The sequence below is a fragment of the Pongo pygmaeus genome, chromosome 22, assembly GCF_028885625.2.
Source record: "Pongo pygmaeus isolate AG05252 chromosome 22, NHGRI_mPonPyg2-v2.0_pri, whole genome shotgun sequence".
Classification (NCBI taxonomy): Eukaryota; Metazoa; Chordata; class Mammalia; order Primates; family Hominidae; genus Pongo; species Pongo pygmaeus.
In genome coordinates this window covers 47,470,635-47,492,963 of record NC_072395.2, presented here as the reverse complement: position 1 = coordinate 47,492,963, position 22,329 = coordinate 47,470,635, and the positions used below count along the sequence as shown (strand labels likewise).

Here is a 22,329-nt window from a genome sequence, read left to right as displayed (position 1 = left end):
AGAGCTGGAATGAAGGCCAGGTCTATCTGACTTCTGGAGAGTGTGCAATACTTCTGCAGGAGCAGTGCTTTTAGCTTGAAACAAAGGAAGACCTTTTGAACAATGAGCGCTCCCTGGAGATGCTGGGGCTGCTGACTTTCAGAAGTGGAGGCCCATTTGCTTATGTGTCCATCCCCCACCTCTGATGGCCTCAACAGGGCCCAAGAAGACAGCCCGCTGCTGGGCAGCATCAAGACCCATCTTCTAGACACTTCCCGAGGCGGTATTCTCACCTTAGGCTTCCAGAGTTGCCTTACATCCTTAATTTAAATGATCTCCTGTTTAAACCGGCTTCAGAGGTTGTGGTTACTGGCAACCAGAAGACTCCTAACTCAACATAAAAGTCACACGAGTGCCAGCACACTTCAAAGAGAACTTAGAGAAATGTCAAAGTCAGTGAAGTTCCTTTCCACACTTAGAAAGACAAAGTCACCAAAATCTACTATTTTCCCTCAAATCAAATTTATAACTATCTTTCTAAATTAAAAAGTATCATAATACCATCAAAAATAACAGAAAATTTTAAGAATGGGTTTTAAGAATGAACTTTGAGTAAGGAAAAAAAGTTCCTATTGCTAAAATAAAACAAAACAATAATAATAAACTAGCATAACATTTTTATTCATTTTATAGGTGGTAACAAAATAGAGCCTTCCAAATGAATTATTTAAGGGGTTTATTCATTGAAGCAGTCTTTGGAACTGTTCATTCGTTGTGAAAGCAAACACTCAGAAAGTCAGGAATTTGCCTTCCACCTTAAATGAATTTTTTAAATGTCTATAATTTCTCAGAATGTGCCGAAATGCCTTTGGTTCATTTAATAAACACTTGGCAAGTGACTACTGAACACAGCATCCTTTAATTTCCAGAATAAAACAGGATGCAACTAAAAGTATCTAGAGTAAAACTTTCCCACCTGGCAAATGAATAGGCTCATTTATCCACGCATAGGCACGTTTGCATAACTGGGCTGCAATTGATGTAAGAGACAGGTGCTAAGAACAAAAATAACCAAACATGGCTTTCTGAGCGCCTCTTCTCCTTTTATATTGGGTAATTGCAATGGCTGACATGAAGGAAATGTAAGGAGAGGAAATGATTGGGAGGTGGTAGGATATATTAATTAAAATGTGTGTCCTTCCTCCATCTGAAAAAAAAAAAATCACTGAGATTCTTTTTTTTTTTTTACCTATTTTCGTTCCTTCCCCTTCTGAAAAGCTGGATCAAATCAGCTCCTTTGAGCCAATGAAAAAGGAAGGCTCTCTACTTAGAAGCCAAAGGGGGAAGGAGAGATGGATCTTACGTGCTGTTGCCACAGCTGGTAAAAGAGGCCCAGCTAACAATTTCCAAAGAAATAGTGAGGAATTTGTACTCATTTTATGGCAGCACAGCATCTTAAGAGATTACCCCTAGGTATAGTTGATTTCATCCTTGGAGATGTCTGCAATTGTGTTGAAATAGCATGTTTTATTTCATTTCTGCCTGTGCTGTTGACAGCTCATAGATTCGTTTTTTTCTCTTCCTTGGGAGAGGCTATTGTTTATTTTTATTTTATTTACTTATTTTTGAGATGGAGTCTCGCTCTGTCGCCCAGGCTGGAGTGCACTGGCTCGATCTCGGCTCACTGCAACCTCCACCTCCCAGGTTCAAGCAATTCCCCTGTCTCAGCCTCCCAAGTAGCTGGGATTACAGGCATGCACCACCATGCCCAGCTAATTTTTGTATTTTTACTAGAGACGGGGTTTCGCTATGTTGGCCAGGCTGGTCTCAAACTCCTGACCTCAGGTGATCCACCTGCCTCGGCCTCCCAAAGTGCTGGGATTACAGGCACGAGCCACCGCACCGGGCTCTCTGCTTATTTTCTTGTGCGAAGGTCATCTATCTCTTTGAGCCTCAGTTCTAAGAATCTGCAGTAATAACACCAGTTTGTTAAGATGATGTTGGCTAGTTTACGTGTACACCCATTAACAATTTAAGAGCTACACAGAAGAGACTAGTATTATTATTGTCGGAATTATACAGACAAGTAATTGATCTGGTCAGAGAACTAAGAAAAGTCACACTCTTCACTTAGCTTCCTGGGGAAGTGCAGATGGGGAAGGAGAGGAGAGAGGTGGGGATCCACAGATGTGGAGGGAAATGTTTGGTGTGGTCTGTATCTGAGTAATGACCAGCTGCATTCTGGAGTCAGTTACAGGTAACTGTCCTCACCACTCGCCTGAGGTTGTTTCTGCTCGCTCGTGTCTTAACACATCAGAGAGCCAGCTGCGAGGGTTTGCTCTGCTTGCATTTTGGCTTTCTGTTTTGTTGGTGCTTTCCTTCCCGTTGAACACTTTGTCCAACAGGCCCACTCTGCATGCTGTAAGTGGCTTATGGCAAGCCAGCAAAATGAAAGAGCATACTGTCCTAAGGATGAAAACACGGACCCACCCAGCAACAGGTTGACCGGGTGTTGTTTTTCCAAAACCAGTGCCTCATCCTTTTGTTACCCTTTTCACAATGCCTGGCCGAGTTTACCGAGAGTTTTCAGCTCTGCAGTGTCACCCATTCTGCTGCATTTCATCCAACGTCTTGTGGTCTTTTAAAATACTAGCCTTACTGAAATACAATTTGCATGTCATGAAATTCGCCCTTTAAGGTACAATTCAGTGATTTTTAGTATATTCAAAAAGTTGTGCAAACATCACCACGATTGAGTTTGGAATATTTTCCTCACTCCCAAAAGAAACCTTGTACCCTTTACCAGTCATTCCCCATTTTCCCCTTTCACAAACACTGGCACCCACTAAACTACCTTCTCTCTCTGTGGATTTGCCTATTCTGAACATTTCATATAAATGGAATAACATGTGGCCTTTTGTGACTGCCTTCTTCCACTTACCATAATGTTGTTTTCAAGATTCCTCCATCTTGTGGCATGTTATCAGCATTTCATTCCTTTTTAGGGCTGGAAAATATTCCATTGTATGAATATACTCCTGGTTTGTCCATTCTTCAATTGGTGAACATTTGGGCTGTTTCCACTTTTTGGCTATTTTGAATGATGATGCTATGAGCTTTTGTGTACAGATTATTGTGTGGGCATATGTTTTCACTTCTTTCTTTCTTTTTTTTTTTTTTAGACTGAGTTTTTCTTTTGTTGCCCAAGCTGGAGTGCAGTGGCGCGATCTCAGCTCACTGCAACCTCTGCCTCCGGGGTTCAAAAGATTCTCCTGCCTCAGCCTCCCGAGTAGCTGCGATTACAGGCATGTGCCACCACGTCCAGCTAATTTTGTATTTTTAGTAGAGACAGGGTTTCTCCATGTTGGTCAGGCTGGTCTTGAACTCCCAACCTCAGGTGATCTGCCCACCTTGGCCTCCCAAAGTGTTGGGATTACAGGCGTGAGCCACGTCTCCCGGCCGTTTTCATTTCTTTTAAGTATATACCTACGAGAGGAATTGCTGGGTCATATGGTTACTCTACATAGAACTTTTTGAGGACTTGCTAAATTGTTTTCCAAAGTGGCTGCACCATTTTACATGCCCATCAGCAATATATTGTGAACCCTGAAAATTTGAGACAGGTCTCAATTAATTTAGAAAGTTTATTTTGCCAAGGTTGAGGGCACTCCCATGACAGGCCTCAGGAAGTCCTGAGGACATGTACCCAAGGTGATCAAGGCACAGCTTGGTTTTATACATGTTAGGGAGACATGAGACATCAATCAATGTATGTAAGCAGTACATTGGTTTGGTATGGAGAGGGAGGACAACTTGAAGCAAAGGCAGGAAGACTACTGCAAAGGCAGGAGGCAGGAGGGAGCTTCCAGGTCACAGATAGGTGATAGACAAACGGTTACATTCTTTGAGTTTCTGATTAGTCTTTCTAAAGGAGGCAAATCTGTCTCGGTGAAATGCATCTGTCTCGGTGGGCAGAAGGGTGACTTTGAATGGAATGGGAGGCAGGTTGACTCTAAGCAACTTCCAGCTTTAGTTTTCCTTAGTGATTTTGGGGGCCCAAGATTTCCCTTTCACAGTATGATGGTTCCAATTTCTTCACATCCTCACATCATATTCTATTTTATGAGTTATCTCCGCATGGGTATTATTATTTCTCTTGGGTTTAGCTCCTTGAGGACACAAACTGCCCTACGACTATGATAATAGTAATCATAGAACCGTGCACATGGCAAGTTCTGAATAAATCTCAGCTGTTGGATATACTTTTTGTTATAATTACTAACACTTCCTAACTAGAGAGTAAGCCTACTCTAAGAAAAAATATAACTGTAATTTCACAACCTCCAAAGAACCCAGCGCATAAACAGCTACCATTTATTAAGCACTGACTGAATTCTTAGTAATATGTCCTCATTTTTTCAGATGAGGAAACTGAGATTCAGCTTATTTGTACAAGCAGTTAAAAAGCAAAGCTGAAATTCAGACCCAAGTTCTCACTGTATCATACTGTCCAAAAAAAGAATTCTATTTTTCAGGAAGAGACATGTCTGCTCACTTGAGGTCCTCTTATTTTTCCGCTATTCCCCAAAGGAAAGGGGTGATCTCTTAATTCTTTCGTTATGTCCTATTGTACATAGCATATAGTGGTAATTCAGAAAAATTGCTTCTAATTACGTAAATTTTCACAATGGTATAGTGACTAATACGCTGAAATAGAAAAGTAAGACATTGTTATCACGGTCTAGTTCAGTCTTTATTGCGACTATATCTGATAATATACGGTAAGCATCTAACCACTTGCCAGTGGCCACAGAGCCACAGGGAGACTATGTCTCGCTTAAATTCCCAAAAGTGGGCCCTTGTGTCTCAAAACGTTCCCGCATGGGAACCACAAAAACGTTGCCTCCCCAGTTATCACCCCAAGGGCCCAAGAGCCGAGGACACTGCCCGGCATCCTTCAGCTGGCCCCAGCTGTCAGACAAGCGGAATTGGGGACGAGGACTTTGCCCCTAACCAACATGGCCGCCCTTAGGCTTCGGGCTTCGGGCGGCAGAAGGAAGGTCACGTGAAGAGAATTCCGTTCCTTTATTGGCCCCGTCTCCTGGAAGGGCGGTGTACACTAACCCAACCGGCGCCGGCGTTAAAGGGGCCACCGTTGGATCCGCCGGTGGCCGGCCGTAGGGGCTGGGCGGGCGGGCGCCGCACCGGGTTTCTGCCCCTCCCGCGCGGAACGGTGACGGGCGGGGCTGGCGCTGGGAGGCCGTGTCGCTGGGAGCCTGGTGACAGCCCGCCGCCTGCCGCCGCGCGATCCCGAGGGGGTTAACCGCGGAGCAACCCCCCCCCCCCCCCCCCGCCGAGCGCGGACGGGAGCGCGTGAGGCTCCGGCGCCCAAGCCCGGCGCAGCCAGCTGGGGCGCACAGGGGCGCGCGAGCGCGGGGATGGAGGACGGCGTGGCCGGGCCCCGGCTCGGGGCGGCGGCGGAGGCGGCGGAGGCGGCCGAGGCGCGAGAGCGGCCCGGGGTGACGCTGCGGCCCTTCGCGCCCCTCTCGGGGGCGGCCGAGGCGGACGAGGGCGGCGGCGACTGGAGCTTCATTGACTGCGAAATGGAGGAGGTGGACCTGCAGGACCTGCCCAGCGCCACCATCGCCTGCCACCTGGACCCGCGCGTGTTCGTGGACGGCCTGTGCCGGGTGAGGGCCGCGCCGGGCGGGCCGTCGGGGCGGAGGGCGGACACTTGTTGCCCGAGGAGGCGGCGCGGGTCGCAGCGCCCAGTCCCGGCCGCGCGCGGGGCGGGGAGGCAGCGACGCCCCCTGGGCCGCCCGGCCGCGGACCCCTCAGGGCTGGGGCGTGGGGACGGCGCCCCGAGGATCCCGGTCCCCTAGCAACCCCGGGGCGCGCGGAGCTCACTGCAGGGTCCCACAGGCTCGCCCCGGCTCCGGTGTGCGCCCAGGCTGGTGCGACTAGGGGGGTGAATTCGCTCCCCAAGGCGGGGCAGCACCGCCGCCCCCCGCGCTCTCGCCATCTCCCCGCATTTACTCGCTGGAGGAGGGGGTCACCTCATTCCTAGGGAGGAGGAAACAGACGTTGAGCGGCGACGTGACTCAGTGTTCATAAATAGGACGACGTCCCTGCATTCCCAATCTGCACTATTGGAAGAAAAGCCAATGTTTGGGTGAGGATGCGTGGTTGCTCATTAGCCAGCGGCTGGCCAGTTTTGGTGGAATTGTGTTGGGGGGAAGGGGACCATCTTTCAGACCTTTAGAATATTTAGTCAAGAACCTTGCCCCCTTGTGTGAAGGTGTGGCTTGCCGCCATCGGGGACACCCAGTACATGGGGAGTCGACTCCCTCCCCTGCCTCCCCACCCCCGCAAAATCCACACAATTTAGACACTTTGGAGGGTGAGGGGCAGGTATGAGTAATCAATAACGGTGGTGGGGAGGAGGAATTTATTTCAAATCTGCAGTTATTGTGCAGAATAAAATGTGAACAACGTGGGCGTCGCAGAATGAAACTGGTCTTTGAGAGATGCCCCATTAGGAGAGCAGCTGTCAAAAAAAGCAGTGCTTTCAGCGCTTGGCTGTGGGTCCACAAATGCTGTCAATGAACTATAGTTGAAGGCTGCTGCCAATACAACACCACTGTGAAACAGAATGGTGTGCGTAAGTGTCATTTATTTATAATTTATATGTTCACTTACTTTCTGAAAGGAATTACAATGGCCGTGTGCTTAGGTAAGCTTCCAGGCATGCTTTCTAGAGCAGCAATTGTCAGGAACTCAGGGTCTTACTGATTGATCTTACTCTAAAACCTTTTCCTCTCCATATAAACTAAGCGCTAGCCAGCATTTCAAACCTTTTCCTTAGGAGTTCTAGGCTGTCTTTCTGCTGGAACAAGGTCAAGTCACGTAAGACGGCACTTACTTGCAGTGTTGGAGACAATTTTTTCCAGTGTTGGATACAATCCTGAAATTGTGTTATATGAAAGTTTGCCCACTTCGCTAGCTATTCATTTTAACAAATATTTATTGAGACTTTGCTACGGAATAGGTACTGCCCTAGGCTCTGAGGCTACATCAGTAAATAAAATAGCATTTCTGCCTCCAGGGCTGACATTTTTTGGAAGGGAAACAAGCAATAAAGAAATATCAAATGTATCAGAAAGTAATGATGCTATAGGAAAAAGTAAGACTTGGAGGGCAGGAGGAGGCAGTGGAGATCTGGGAGTGGAGGGGAGATTGCTATTTTCCATAAGACGATCAGAGAAGGTCTTACTGATACGGTGGTATTTTGAGCAGAGACAATGTAGCATTGGTTCATTCAGGCTTTGCTGTCTATTGAGTGCTTACTGTGTTCCAGCCACTGGTTTAGGCCAAGAGGATAAAGCGGGGAACATTTCAAGCTCCTTGCTTTCATGGAGCTTAGGATCCAGTGGTTGAGGGGGAGATAGACAATAGGAAAAAGGCAAGTGAACAAGATCATTTCGGATAGTGATAAATGCGATTAAGAGACTGAAACAGGTGGATAGAGAGCAAGGGGAGGGAGCTTGGTCAGAGTGCTCAGGTCCTAACGCTGTGGGGGTTTTGTTGAGCTGGTGAATTGGGGCAGGCCTGAGGGAACTAACAAGGGATGTCCAGGCCTGCAGCCATGAGCAACAGCTGGAAGCTGGAGCTGGGGGAGGAAGTCACGTGGCTGGAAACCTAGGAGAAGAGCTGCCTGCCAGGAGCTGTAGACTTGAAGGTGTGGAGTTGAGATGCTAAGGCAGGGTGCAGGCAGGGAAGAAATTCTCAGGATTCTGATTTCATTGGCAGAACTCAAAGGACAGCCAGGAGGCAAGGGATCCCCAACAGTGGAGTTGGGTCATCCTTCCAGGGCCCACAAAAGGGTAGATAATGGCTCTGGGGACAGTGTGGATAAAGTGGACTTACACAGAGGAGTTAGCAGGGAGCCACTTTAGATGGAGTGGCCGAGGGAGGCCTCTGCACAGCCTGGACCATGTTGACAGGAAGAAGCTCCCTGGGGAGGTGTTTGTGTGGCCGGCATCCTGGCAGAGGGACTAGCAGGTGCAGAAGCTCCAGTGCATGGTGAACCCATGTATTTAAAGGACTTGAAGGGTTGCATGAGAGACAGAGAGGCGATTGGTGGCTGAGGTTGGATAAGCAACCAGAAAACATCCCCCTGGAGCCATGGTAAGGATTCAGGTGTGATTGTAACTGCACATCTTGGTGGAGAATGGCTTTCAGGAGGGAAACTGGGTGGGCTAGAGAGGAAGCAAGGAGACCTGGTAGGAGGCTGTTGCCATCATCCAGGGGAGATAGGAAAGGAGTGGGACTAGGATGGTGGTATTGGAGATGGAGAAAGGGGCAGAGCCTCCATCTGAGCCTCTTCTCTCCATTCGGAGAATCTGGAGCTTCAGAATGGGGATGAGGGAGGGTTGTGCACTGGTGTCCAATTCTAGGGTCCTGTAAGATGTACAGTAATCAGTGAAAACCTAAAAACCAGCTGGGCTAAGGGAGTCCCAGTCTCCGAAGGCAAATAGCTCTATGCAGTGGGCAACCAGAGAGCTAAAGTCACAGAGGGTCCTTGGTAAGCCTTGCAGCAAGTGGACCATTTCTCATTTAGCGGAAACCATCCTTCTAGGTGGGAATATGTAGTTTCTGCGGTTTCAATGCTGCAGCCTTACTGTTAAGACTGGGGTGTCACCTTTGGATGATGTAATGTAAATGTAAATCTACTTTAGGTTGGTGGTATCTCCCCTTGTGTAAACAGATCATTAACTGCAATGCTGACAAAAGTCCCTGGGGGTCTGGCTGTCCCCTCCTTAGCCAGTCTGTTGGATCTGGAGAGTGATGGTGTGAGGAAAAAAGACTGGATCAAACTTCTTTATATATAGTCACATGATTCTGTAAGCTTAGTCTTAAAGGAAAGAAAAAAAAATTAACCTGAACTACAATTCTTTTGAAAATTTACATCAGAAGCTGTTTTGTAACTATAATTGCTTGGCCAGATATGTAAGATTTGTTTTCATTGGCTGGCTCAGTATCAATATTGTAAATACTGTATAATGAGTTTGTTAATTAAATGTATTAGATTCACACTGTTACAGATGAATGAAAACTTTTATTAAAATATGATTATTTTCTGTTTGTACAAATACTTGATGAACGTATTCCATTCTAGTACTCTTTTTGTGAGTCTTTTTTTCTTTTCTATTTAGAAAAGCAAAGCAATTCAAAATGCTTTGAACCAGTAATTACATGTGCTTTGAATTGCTGAAAATGGTTAGTTGGTTCCCTGGAATAAGAGTTTATTCAGTCATCATCAAGCTGACCAGAAATTTAAGAGTTCTCAGATAATATTCTGTTCATTTCCAAGCAGTGAATATAGTTCGTACAGTAATGGAAACAAATACCCTTTTTTCAGTTGTCTGAAATATGAATGTATATTTGATTCATAGAGCTTTGCCGGAAGGCTAAGTAAGAAAATTATAGAAAAATTTACTCTTTTCTCTTGAGTAAACTTACCTAAAAACAAACAAACAAAAAAACTCACCTAAGATTTGTGATAGATGTAGTACTATCATGACTTTAATAACAAAATATTCAGATCAGCATAAAAGGAATAGAAGTGACATCCTTCCATTCTTTATGTGAATAGAGACCTTTCAGCAGTGCTCTCAACCTTAGCTGCACGTCAGAGTCTCTAGGGAGCTTTGAAAAATTCCCATTTCCAGGCCACTCCAAACCCATTCCAATCTCTGGGGCTGGGAAGCGCCTGGAAAGCTCCCCAGGTGATTCTAATTGTTAGTTGAGATTGGGAACCATTGTCTGAAGTCGGGGTTTGGCCTGACCAGAGGCATCGTTATATCTTAAAAAGATCGCTGAAAATTTGATGAAGCTCCACTTCTAGCTAGATGACTTACCCTTTCTGTGCCTTGATTTCCTGAACTGGGAGCCAGGCCCTTGGTCTGCAGGCTTCCTTCTCCTGAGTGTTGTTTGACCCTGTGGCCTGCGGGCAGGGTCACTGGCGCCCGCAGACCAGGAGATGGGGCATTTGGTTTAACCTTAGGTTACCTCTCTTCGCCTTAATGGGTGCTGCTCACTCTCCACCCAAACGGCAGTTCACGCACTTGGCCTCCCAAAACTTGTTTTCTGGTCGCAAGACATCATTCGAAAGCAATTTGATGATTGAAGTGTTTTGAGGACCTAAGGTGGCCCTGCTGATGTACATAGTTTCCACTCCTGAGGTTGTATATACTTGGCTGCGTTTCTGCCTGTTCCTCTTCCAAGCCAGTCTGTCGTAGCATATTGTAAAATGTGACATCCTAGCAGGAGAGTAACAGTTGGGTTCTATTGCACTGGAAAATCCAGGCGGTTTTAGGCCATTTTCACTTTTCACCCTAGTGTGAGGGTGAGGCATGCGGTTTCTCAGATTTAAATTATGAATAAAATTTCCCCTTAAATGATCTTATCTCCAATATGGTATGGAGTTTAATTTATTTGGGAAGGTTCAGAATGTTGTACATTTTTGAAAGCTACATGTTACATATGTGCGAAGTTTATTTTCAGTTATCCACTATTTCTCTAATTTTAGGATTTCTGACTCTAAAATCAGATGTTTTTCACATCCAGAGCTGCTTTAAATCCTCCTCACCACTCCACCCCCTAACAAGTGCTTGGTTCCCCTCTCAGCTCAATCTGCTGTCACCTTCATTACTTAAAGCATTTTTTCTTCCATAGCAGTAGCTTTAAATGTTACTGCCTGCAACTTCAGGCTTTTCCAGCCTCAGGACAATTACATAAAGGAACAAAAAATAGGCTTTGTGCTAGAGCAGAATAGCTAAGGCAGGGGCTGTTGGTTCCAATGTTTATATTTCAGGCTATATTCTTCGTTTCTTTGTTTCTCTCCTTTTAAAAAAATGTGATCCACTCATTTTCATACATATCACCGCAGGGCCTGTTTGCGCAGGTCTGAGAACGCATCACTGCTGGTACAGTAATAGTGACTGTGCACACATCAGCATGTGTGGGATGGGTAGACCCTGCGTGTACATTGTCTATGCAGAATCATTAGGACTCATCTCAAGGATGCTGAGGAAGTGCCAGTCATTTCACATATAGTTCAGTTGTGAGAGACAGTTTTTTCCTTTGTAAATACTAATCACCATCAAAGCATAAGAATGCTGATGACACACAGCCGATCACTCTGCCATGATCTCTGAGCATTAGGAGGCTATACCATGGCAGTAGAAAGTCAAAATGTCTCTTCTTGGGAAAAACAGAAACATTTTCAAAGTGTAACATCAGGAGAATATTAATTACCTTAACTCAAACTTTGACGTTGGGGAAAGGATTGGCTTCATGTTGTATAAATTTCAATCATCGTAGAAATTCTTTACTATATTTGATATAGTTGGGATAGGGTTGTTTTATTTATTTTCACCTCTGAAGATTTAGTTGGGTTTAATATGCTCACATTCCCCAGTGAAGTCTACATGAAGAGGCTGGGAAGCATACTGGTTAAGGCTATGGGTCTTAAGCATACCTTTCCCACTTATGCAGTGTGACTCTGGGAAGCTATTTATCCTACCGATGCCTTGGTTTCCCTGCCTGTAAATGGGGCTGTTGATAGTACTCACATTTTATGATACATATAAAATGCCTGTCAGAGTGATTGGGTCTGTATATACAATATAGGTTTGTGTATTGGTTATCTACTGCCATGTAACAAACCCAACACTTAGTGGCTTAAATAATAAATGTTAATTATGTCACAGTGTCTGTGGGTCAGAAATTCAGGGATGGCTTAGCCTGGTGCCCCTGCCTCAGAGTCTCTCCCAAGGCTGCAATAAAATATCAGCTATGGTTTCATCCGAAGGCTGAACTGAAGGAGTGGTATCTACTGCCAGGCTCACTTGTGTTGGGGCTGCTGCACCCCCTCCATAGGGTAGCTTGCAGCATGGCAGCAGGCTTCCCTCAGACAGAGCAAGCCAGATGGAATGGGATCCACCATCTTTTTGTAGCCTAATCTCAGTGATAGCCCATCACTTTTCACTGTATTCTATTCCTGAGAAGCGAGTCGGTAAGTGCAAATCTCACTCAGGGAGAGGGAATTACAAAAGGGTGTAAATACCAGGACGTGGGGATCCCTGGGGGCCATCCTATAGGCCCTGGTCCCCAACATTTTTGGTACCAGGGACCAGTTTCATGGAAGACAGTTTTTCTACAGACCGGGGGCAGGGAGCTAGTTTCAGGATAATTCAATCGCATTACATTTACTGTGTACTTTAGTTCTATTATTATATAATAAAATAATTATACAACTCACCATAATGTAGAATTAGTAGAAGCCCTAAGCTTGTTTTCCTGCAATTAGATGGTCCCATCTGGGGCTGATGGGAGACAGTGACAGATCATCAGGCATTAGATTCTCATAAGGAGCGCGCAACCCAGATCCCTCGCATGCACAGTTCACAATAGGGTTCATGCTCCTATGGGACTCTGCTGCCGCCGGAGCTCAGGCAGTAATGTGAGCAGTGGGCAGCGGCTGTAAATACAGATGAAGCTTTGCTAGCTCACCCGCTGCTCACCTCCTGCTGTGCGGCCCGCTTCCTAACAAGCCATGGACTGGCACTGGTCTGTGGTCTGGAGGTTGGCGACCCCTGCTATAGGCTGCCTACCACAGTTAGATATTCATTAGTACATTTTTTAATTTGTAAACTTTTTTGACTTCTGTGGAGCAATCAATGTTTAGAAATGCATATTAAGATTTCTTTCTAAGGCTGGGTGTGGTGACTAATGCCTATAATTCCAACACTTTGGGAGGCCAGGAGTTCCAGACCAGCATGGCCAACATGGTGAAACCCCATCTCTACTAGAAAATACAAAAATTAGCTCCATGTGGTGGCATGCGCCTGTAGTCCCAGCTATTCAGGAGGCTGAGGCATGAGAATCGCTTGAACCCTGGAGGCAGAGGTTGCAGTGAGCTGAGATTGCGCCACTGCACTACAGCCTGGGATACAGAGCAAGACTCTGTCTCAAAAAAAAAAAAAAAAAAAAAAAAAAGGAAAAAGGGAGCAAATCCAAACGGATCCCTGACATTATTAAAAAGACTTATTTGGAGGAAAAAAAGAGGATTTTTTTTCTAATCTGATTTTTTTCTTTTTAGCTTCAGCTCTGTAAAAGAATACAGTTTTAGCCACTAGAGTTTAACATGGAATACTTCATTGAGAGGACTATAGCTAGGTTACTAAGTTTCTAAGTATCAAGAGCAGTTACCCACCGTATTTCTGAACAAAGAACTCGGGACGCTAAACCTTTTATAACTTGGAAAGGTCCAGTACTTTTCCTTTTGTTACTAATTTTAGCAGGTGCCACATGAAATTCCCATGTTGCAAACATAATTAATGCCAAAGAGAGAGGTTTTTGAGTTCAGCCTGAATTCACGATTAAGAGACAAAAATGTTATTTAATTCAGGAAGTTCCTCAACATAACAATAGCCTGTCTTATTTTATCACTGTATTATTAATCTTCTCAGGCTGCCATAACAAAAAACACAGACTAGGAGGCTTGAGCAACAGAAATGTATTTCCCACAGTTCTGGAGGCTGCAAGTCTGAGGTTGAGGTCCCAGCATGGTCTGTTTCTGGTGAGGCCTCTCTGGGCTGCAGATGGCCCCCTTCTCCCTGTGTCCCTACGTGGTCTTTCCTCAGTGTGTGGAGAGAGGAGCAAGCTCTCTGGTGTCTCTTCTTATGAGAGCACTAATCCTATTATATTAGTGCCCCACCCTTCTTACCTCTTTTAGCCTAATTACTTCCTTAGAGGTCTCATCTCCAAATAAAGCCACACTGGGGATTAGGGCTTCTGCATTTGGACTTGGGGGATGCAAGCATTTAGTCCATAATAATCACCTTTAATTTTTGTTAATCTTTGTGCTTTATTTTAAAGATAATAAAATAGTTTCTATTCATTAATATGAAGTGCTTTATTTTGTATATTAAGTACCCTATTTATATAATACATGTCATGGGTGCACCTAGCTGGGGCCAGTGTCACAGGCAGTAAAGGAATTTACCAAGACAGTTGCAGGTAAAGAAAGCCAGATTTATTAGAAAAAGTATAAAAATATGTTGCAGGGATGCAACAGGCAGCACAGCAGAGAAGGGGCTGTATGCCAAGCGGCAGAGACTAGAAGGAAGTTTTATAGGGTTGTGCTGGAGGGGGCTATGTGCTGAAAAAGGTCACTGTGCCCAGGGGTTGTTTTTGATTGGCCATTTCTCAGAATTACTGTTCATTGTTCTCTCCCATCTGGGGCCCCTTTCTCATTGTTGTTTACTTATCAGGACTCCACAATACATATCATTTTATCCTTACAAGAACTCTATGGCATGGGTACTGTTATCATCCCCATTCTACAGAAGAGGAATCTGAGGCCAAGTAACCTGTCTGAGGTCACATAGGTAAGGAACTGTTGATCCCTAGACTCAAACCCAGTTTCAGCTAACTCTAAAGCCTGTGCTGTTCATCATCTTTTTTTTTTGAGACCGAGTCTTGCTCTGTTGCTCAGGCTGGAGTACAATGGCATGATCTCGGCTCACTGCAGCCTCCGCCTCCCGGGTTCAAGTGATTGTCCTGCCTCGGCCTCCTGAATAGCTGGGATTACAGGCACCTGCCACCATGCCCGGCTAATTTTTGTATTTTTAGTAGAGACAGGGTTTCACCATGTTGGCCAGGTTGGTCTCGAACTCCTGACCTTGTGATCCACCCGCCTTGGCCTCCCAAAGTGCTGGGATTACAGGTGTGAGCCACTCCACCCAGCTGCTGCTCATCACCTTAAAGCATGGCATTAATGCGAGTGAATTTTTCATATATCTTTCACATCTCATTTCAATCCTAGGACAGCTCTGTGAAGACAGTATTTTTACCTACGGGAAACGGAGATTCACACGAGTTACGACTCTTCATTCTTTCAGTCATGTATTTATATTATATTAGGGTTCTCTAGAGGGACAGAACTAATAGGATAGATCGATATATATAAAGGGGAGTTAAAAGGAAGTTTATTAAGGAGTATTGACTCACACAGTCCCAAGGTGAGGTCTGACAATAGGCTGTCTACAAGCTGAGGAGCAAGGAAGCCAGTCTGAGTCCCAAAGCTGAAGAACCAGGAGTCTAATGTTTGAGAGCAGGAAGCATCCAGCACAGGAGAAAGATGTAGGCTGAGAGGCTAAGCCGGTCTAGTCTTTTCACATTCTTCTGCCTGCTTTTATTCTGGCAGCTGATTAGATGGTGCCCACGAAGATAGAGGGTGGGTCTGCCTTTCCCAGTCCACTGACTCAAATGTTAATCTCCTTTGGCAACACCCTCACAGACACATTCAGGAACAATACTTTGCATCCTTCAATCCAATCAAGTTGACACTTAATATTAACTATCACATATATGTAATGGATGTTTATACATGCCGATGGCGTGCCAGGCAGGTGGCACCCTGGTGCTCAGGTGGAAGGCAGTGCCTGGACACTGGCACCAGGCAGACCCAGATTGGAATCCTGGCTCCATCATTCCATTCATTCATTCATTTATTCAACAAATACCTTTTGGGTGCCATCTATGTTCTGAGCACTGTGCTAGTTGCAAAACCAGCTGTGGGGATCCAGGCTGGCAGCCCACTTCCCCAGTGTAAGGAGGGCACAGCCCTAGACAGATCTTGGTGAATGACAAACACCACCTCTCCCTTCATGGAACTCACAGCCCACTTGCCTCTCATTCCCCACACCCTCATAAGGTAAATCAGACTTTTCCAAGTAGGAATCTGCTCAAAAAGAGCATTTCTTCAATGTGATTCTAGTTCTCTTCCACACAGCTTCTCTGGCTTCCACCCGTACCCTGTTTGTCCAGCATGTGGCTAGAGAGGAGGTACATTTCAGTCACTTAAACTTTGTGTCTTTAATTGGTCTTGGAAACATATACAGTACTGATCTGAAATGACCCCTGTGTCAGGGATGATTTAAATGACCCCAAGATGGCCAGGTGCTGTGGCTTATCCCTGTAATTCCAGCACTTTGGGAGGCTGAGGCGGGCAGATCACCTGAGGTCAGGAGTTCAAGACCAGCCTGGCCAACATGGCAAAACCCCATCTCTATTAAAAAATACAAAAATTAGCCGGGCGTAGTGATGGGCACCTGTAATCCTAGCTACTCGGGAGGCCGAGGCAGGAGAATCGCTTGAACGCGGGAGGTGGAGGTTGCAATGAGCCAAGATTGTGCCACTGCACTTCAGTCTGGGCAACAGAGTGAGCTGTGTCTCAAAAAGAAAAAAAAAAGTGACCCCAGGACGGATTCTGTCCAGTTACTGCTTGAAGATTTGCCGAAAATAGCCTCACAAGGCCAGATCACTTGAGTAAAATGTTTCTCAAAACATCTGCCAACATTGAAGACTTTTCCAAATGTCATGATAGCAATTATTGATTGATAAGGTGACATGTCTCATCCCACTTTGTCCATCCTGGCTTATGCCTGTCATCCAAGTGAAATCGTTAGTAGCACCCTCTCCTACTCTGAAGCTTGAGTGATAAATTATAATTATAGGTCCCCTATTCACTTAGCACTTATAATCAATTATACTTACAATCAATTATAGGTCCCGTATTTACTTAGCACTTACCACTTGTGCCAGATATTTTAGGTACATCATCTCTTTGAATCCTTCTTACAACCTTCTAAGATATATACTATTATTTCCCCATTTCATAGATGAAGGAGACTTCTTCACCCTTTATAAAAATAATAAGCACTGTGGAATCCCGGGGTAACTGGATATCCGACTGGGGTTCTCGAAGTCCTGGGACCAGAAGGTTCTTCCAAGGCTGTGACTTTCATCTCTTCATTGAGAAATTCGTGCTGAGAAGGGTGACGAAATGTCCTCAAGGGTGCTCAATAGATATTGGCAAAACTCAAAAGCAGGTCTTTTTTTCTTGCAGCCTGCTGGTTTTACTCTGCCCACTTAATTCTCCAGCGAATAATGTTCTCCCGTTTCCCAGCGCCATCCAAAAGAACCCGGAGCATACAAACCGGGAGGACTTCGGGAGATCAAGCCAGCTGGAACAGGGGTACCTGGTAATATTGCCAGGGAAGGCTGTCCCCAGGCCGCAGGGGGCTGCCGGAGAGCAGTCTCCAGCTTGTGGAGGGGCCGGAGAGCTTTGCACTGAGGGCCCGTCCAATGCTGTTCAAAGACCAGCGGTCGCCGCCGGGGGGCAGTAACTTCATTCTGCAGTGGAGCTTGCTGGTTGACTTACACTTTATTTCAGGCATCAAAGGCAAAGTGCACTTTCAGAAGGGAGAAGTCATACCTTGTGCTGCAGAGAAGCTATTATTATAAAGATAAGTGTGTAATTGAACCCTTCAAGTGGAGAGACACCCCTCTCCCTCCAGCAGAAACCGTGCAGGTGAGAAAGCCGCTTCCTGAGTGGACCTATTCCCTGCTGCTGGGAGATGCTGCCCCCTTTGTTTAGAATACAAATAGGGGAACGTGCTCACCTGAAGGGGAGACTTTTGAAAGGAATGACCCTCCTCCTGAAGATGACTGGAATTATCAGCATTATTATGAAAAGAATATGAAATATGAAAATATCAGCATAAAGAAATACAGAGAGAGAACTCGGATGAAAACATTTTATTTCAGAGATAATGGGAATTTTCTGAGTGGGCTTCAGATATTAGGTTACTCAGTAGATTAAGAAGGAAAAGCTTTTGCTGGTAGGCAGGTCACCCAGATGATTCCAGAATTACCACCACTCTGGTCAAGTAGTGACAGTGTTCTGGGCTGGAGTCACGATTCTGGGGAATTTGTACAGCTTCCCTCACATGCACCCCAACCTGTGGATCTCAGGTGGTCTGGTCCGCAATCAGTAAAACTGCTGTGCAGCCCCTCAAAACAGACCACCCTTCAGAAAAATTCACTGTGTTACATTTCATGAACTGCCTGGAAACACCTGCAGGTGTTTGGAAAGTGATTCAGGGTTCATTTGTATTGGTATCTCTTTCTAGAATAGCTAAATTCAAGATGTATCTTTCAAACTAGACACAGGGTGAAATTGGGTGTGGGTAGAGAGCTTGTTGGTTTGTGGGGGTGACTTCCTGTATTTAGTGAAAGGGGTGGTTATGCAGAGGCAGCATAGAGCATTCTGTGTTGGATTTGTGGCTTGGAATGCAGTGGACCCCGCTGGCTGCCTTCAGGGCTGTGCCTGAGATTCTGAGCATCTTCAGCTTTGTGTCTGTAAAGAGGTCTAGATGGTGGCTTACTAGGATGCTGTGAGAATTGCATGTAGCATGGTAACATTTGTGATCGTATCGAGGACAGGAGATACTCAGAAAATATTTATTTAGTCTTTATGAAGGATCTTGTTTTAATGTCAATGAATATGTTGTTACCAGTTTTATATTAGGTCACTGTTTAATTTTTGCTTATTTTTCTGTGCATTTATTTTCTTTTCTCTAGGTGCAGGTTTTGTTGCTGCTTATTAATCATGGCTCAGCTAAGAGTGCAGTGAATGTGAAGGTATATATACCTACACTTGTGATTACTGTTATCTCTGAATGCTGAATGTGGACAGCACTCATTTTTTTTTTTTTTTTTTTTTGGAGATGGAGTCCCGCTCTGTTGCCCAGGCTGGAGTGCAGTGGCTCAATCTCAGCTCACTGCAGTGGCTCAATCTCAGCTCCGCCTTCCAGGTTCACGCCATTCTCCTGCCTCAGCCTTCCAAGCAGCTGGGACTACAGGCGCCCGCCACCACACCCAGCTAATTTTTTTGTATTTTTAGTAGAGATGGGGTTTCACTGTGTTAGCCAGGATGATCTCGATCTCCTGACCTCGTGATCCACCCACCTTGGCCTCCCAGAGTGCTGGGATTACAGGCGTGAGCCACCATGCCCAGCCTAGCATTCACCGTCTTTATGGACGGACACCCACCTTAGTTTAGAGTTGTTCTTGTTAAACTACATCAATGTACAGCAGTCAGGAGGGTTGGTCTGGATTCAAATCCCAGCTCTGCCAGCAACCAGCTGTGTGACCTTGGGCAAGTAACTTAACTTCTCTGCACTTAGCTCTCCTGGTTTATCAAATGAGATTATAAAAGCCCCTACCTCCTGGGGTTGTGTTGTGAGGATGAAAGGACATAATACAAATAGAGGGCTTACAATAATATCAAACTCATAGTAAGTATTTAGTATGAGTTAGCAATTTTATTAAAATGCAGAGATTATAGTGTCTACATTGCTTGCAGCTGCTTAACCTGTTCCTGGGACAGTGCCTGGCACATAGTAGGCACTTAGTAAATATTTGGGTGTCAGTGGAAGCAAAACACCATCATGAACATGAAAATATTGTTAAGTCATTAAATAGTAAGCTTTATTTTCCCATGAGTAACTTAGGCACTTTCAGAAGCTGCGTCCATTTTTTCAGGCCAGTGGGTCCTGCAGCTTAAAAATTTTGCAGTGGTGTGTGCCTGCATGCATTTGTGTTTGTGAACACATGTGCATGTGTGTATGAAATGAGCAGATTTAGATACTGAATATTCAGAATACCACAGCACCATATATGCTATGCCAGCAGACTGGCATGGCTTATTAACACTTATAAATGCTTAGAAAAACCTGTATTAATTTCACTATAGTATGTTGAGACTTTGCTAAAGGGATGTTTTAATGTGAAATGAGCTTTGCTACAAAGTTGCAAACAACTTAAGACTCTAAACACTTTCTATAAAATAAATCTCAACATAATGAATATGAAAGCCTCATGGACTATAAAGCATAAAAATCATTATTATTGAAGAAAGAAATCCTAGGCTTCTTAGCACAATTTAAAATAAAAATATTGTAATTGAGAAATAAATGCTAATGCTTGGTGGTGAGGTTTTTCTCCAGTCTCCTCGCCTCCTTTCCTTTCTCTCCCTCTCTCCTGATCGTTCCCTTCTCCTCCTTTCTCCCTTCTCTCTCCTGGTTCCTAGAATGCCTTTTAGAAGAAAAACAGACCTTTTCAGAAATACATTGTCATCTGCTAAATCTCCACCTACTGCACCAGCCAGCCTCAGCACCCTCCTAGGAGGTGGCTGCTTATTCTTTGCCGTGTCTTACCTTAAGAGGGCAAAATCAACTTGTGATGGTTCCTATCTCTGAATGCTGCCCTGGTTTCCATTAGAATATGCTGGGGAAGATGACCTGTCTTAATGAAAGTAGGCAGCACCCTGCTGTGCTGTTAATTAAATGAGCTAACCTTTAAAAAGGCGATTCTCAGCCCTGCAGCAGCATGCCACCCAGCAGTCTGTCCCCAGGGATGGCTCTGTGAACCACCTGTGTCATAGGGAGGTACCAGGGGCCTGAAGATTGGAGTGAGGGGCTTTAGCATAGAGTGATCTGGACTCGTGGTTGTTGGGGCCAGTTCTTGTGCTTTAGGTTCAAGGTAACTTATCCCTTATCTACCCTTCTAGCCAGAGAACACAACACAGCCATTACAAGCTGACTTAAGCGAAAAGTTGCAATAGGTCTACACCTATTGTTCGTGCTGCCCATGAGGCTATTTAATGGCATTGGGGAGAAATACATGAAGAGCATGACTCATAGTAAGTACCGTTTGCTGATAGTAAGCACCAACTATAGATTGTCACATTCGTTAGATGATTTTTTATGACCAACTATCACTTTGTTAATTACACCTCAAATCACAGAGGCATAATTAGCTATCAAAGTAATAGTTGGTATCCCATCTTCTCTCAACCCTTCTTTAGGGATAGCCTCTGTTGAGTGTATGTGTACCCTTTCACCCACATGTATAAACATAATGTGGTGTGTTTGGAAAGATAAATACACTTAAATAGGTACCATCTGCATGTTTACATTACATAGTATTAGATTGCATACTGTATTTTGCCACTTGGCTTTTTAACATGTTGTGGATATCTTGTCGGTAGACTCAATGTATTTCTTTTTTCTGAAACAGTCTCACTCTGTCGCCCAGGCTGGAGTGCAGTGGCATGATCTTGGCTCACTGCAGCCTCCACCTCCCGGGTTCAAATGATTCTCCTGACTCAGGCTCTTGAGCAACTGGGATTACAGCCACCTGCCACCACACCCAGCTAATTTAATGCACTTCTTTTGATGACTACCTGATGATTCATGATTAGAACATAACACAACTCAACCAGCTATTCCTATTGATTGTCATTTAGGTTGTTTCCAGGTTTTTTCCCTATTATAAATAATGTTGCAAACAGCATTCTTTGTTTCCTTATGTAATTGTATTTGTAAGACACATTGCTAGAAGTGGAATTTCTGAGCCAGAAGGTATGGTTACTTTACGTTTTAATAGATACTGTCAGTTTGCTCTGCAAACTGTTTATACTGATGTATTACCCCTAGCATCGCTTGAGTTCCTCTCTGCCCACATTCTCGCTAGTACTGGGGATTAGAAATCATTTTGAATCATTGCCAGGATCTCTGATAGATGTAAAATAGTATCTTCTTGTTTGAATTTGCTTTTCCTTAATTAGGAACAAAGCTGACACTTCAATATGCTTATTAGTCAGTTGTTGCTTTTTTTCCTCTATAAACTGATTGTATATATCTTGCGCTACTTCTCTGGTGAGTTTATCGTCTGTACTTAGGAATATGTAAGTTATTTGCTTATTAAGGAAATTAGTACCTTACTGCATATATTACAGATATTTTCTCCAGTTTGCCATTTGATTTTATGGTGTTTTTACTCCATAGAAATTTGTATTATTTTTATTTGTAGTTCAGATGCAGAAATTTTGCCTTCCTTTCTCCTGAGGTTGTTTCATACCTAGGCCAAGATGTATAGGAGTAGGTTTTCTTCTAGAACTTGTACATTTTTGTTGTTGATGTTTGCTTTTAATTTACTGGACATTCTGGTATGAGAAGTGAGTTAGACTTCTGGTTTTCTCGTTTGCATGTTACCTGTGGGGTGTTCCAATGTTGTTTACTAAGCAGTGCTCTTTCTTTGAAGATTTGAAATACCACCTAAATGATCAAATATGCTCTTCTATCAGGATTCTTCTCTTGATCTTTTTGTTCATTTCTAAGCTTGTTTCATACTACTGTTTTCATGACTGTGATCTTACATTTTAGCCTGATTTAACAATTAATACAGTGAATTCTCCTATTCTTTTTTTCCAGTATTTGTTTTCCTGACTAGTATCATTTGCTGCTTCTTCTTTGGGAATTCTAGAAGTATACTGTTACTTTCAAACTGTCCTCTACTCCCTTACAAGAATGAAAACGAACACGGAACATCCAAGCCCGTTGATATTTTGAGTGAGATTGCTTTGGGTTTATA

General features: G+C 44.4%; 1 protein-coding gene across 1 annotated transcript in view; it reads left to right on the top strand.

The window, feature by feature from the left end:
- The first annotated feature begins 5,153 nt into the window (after positions 1-5,153).
- Positions 5,154-22,329, top strand: part of RCAN1 (regulator of calcineurin 1) — a 97,400-nt gene continuing 80,224 nt past the window's right edge. The window contains exon 1 of the mRNA XM_054468835.2: positions 5,154-5,669. Coding sequence (XP_054324810.1) covers positions 5,418-5,669 — 252 coding nt within the window. The 5' untranslated portion in view covers positions 5,154-5,417. The remainder of the gene's footprint in view (positions 5,670-22,329) is intronic.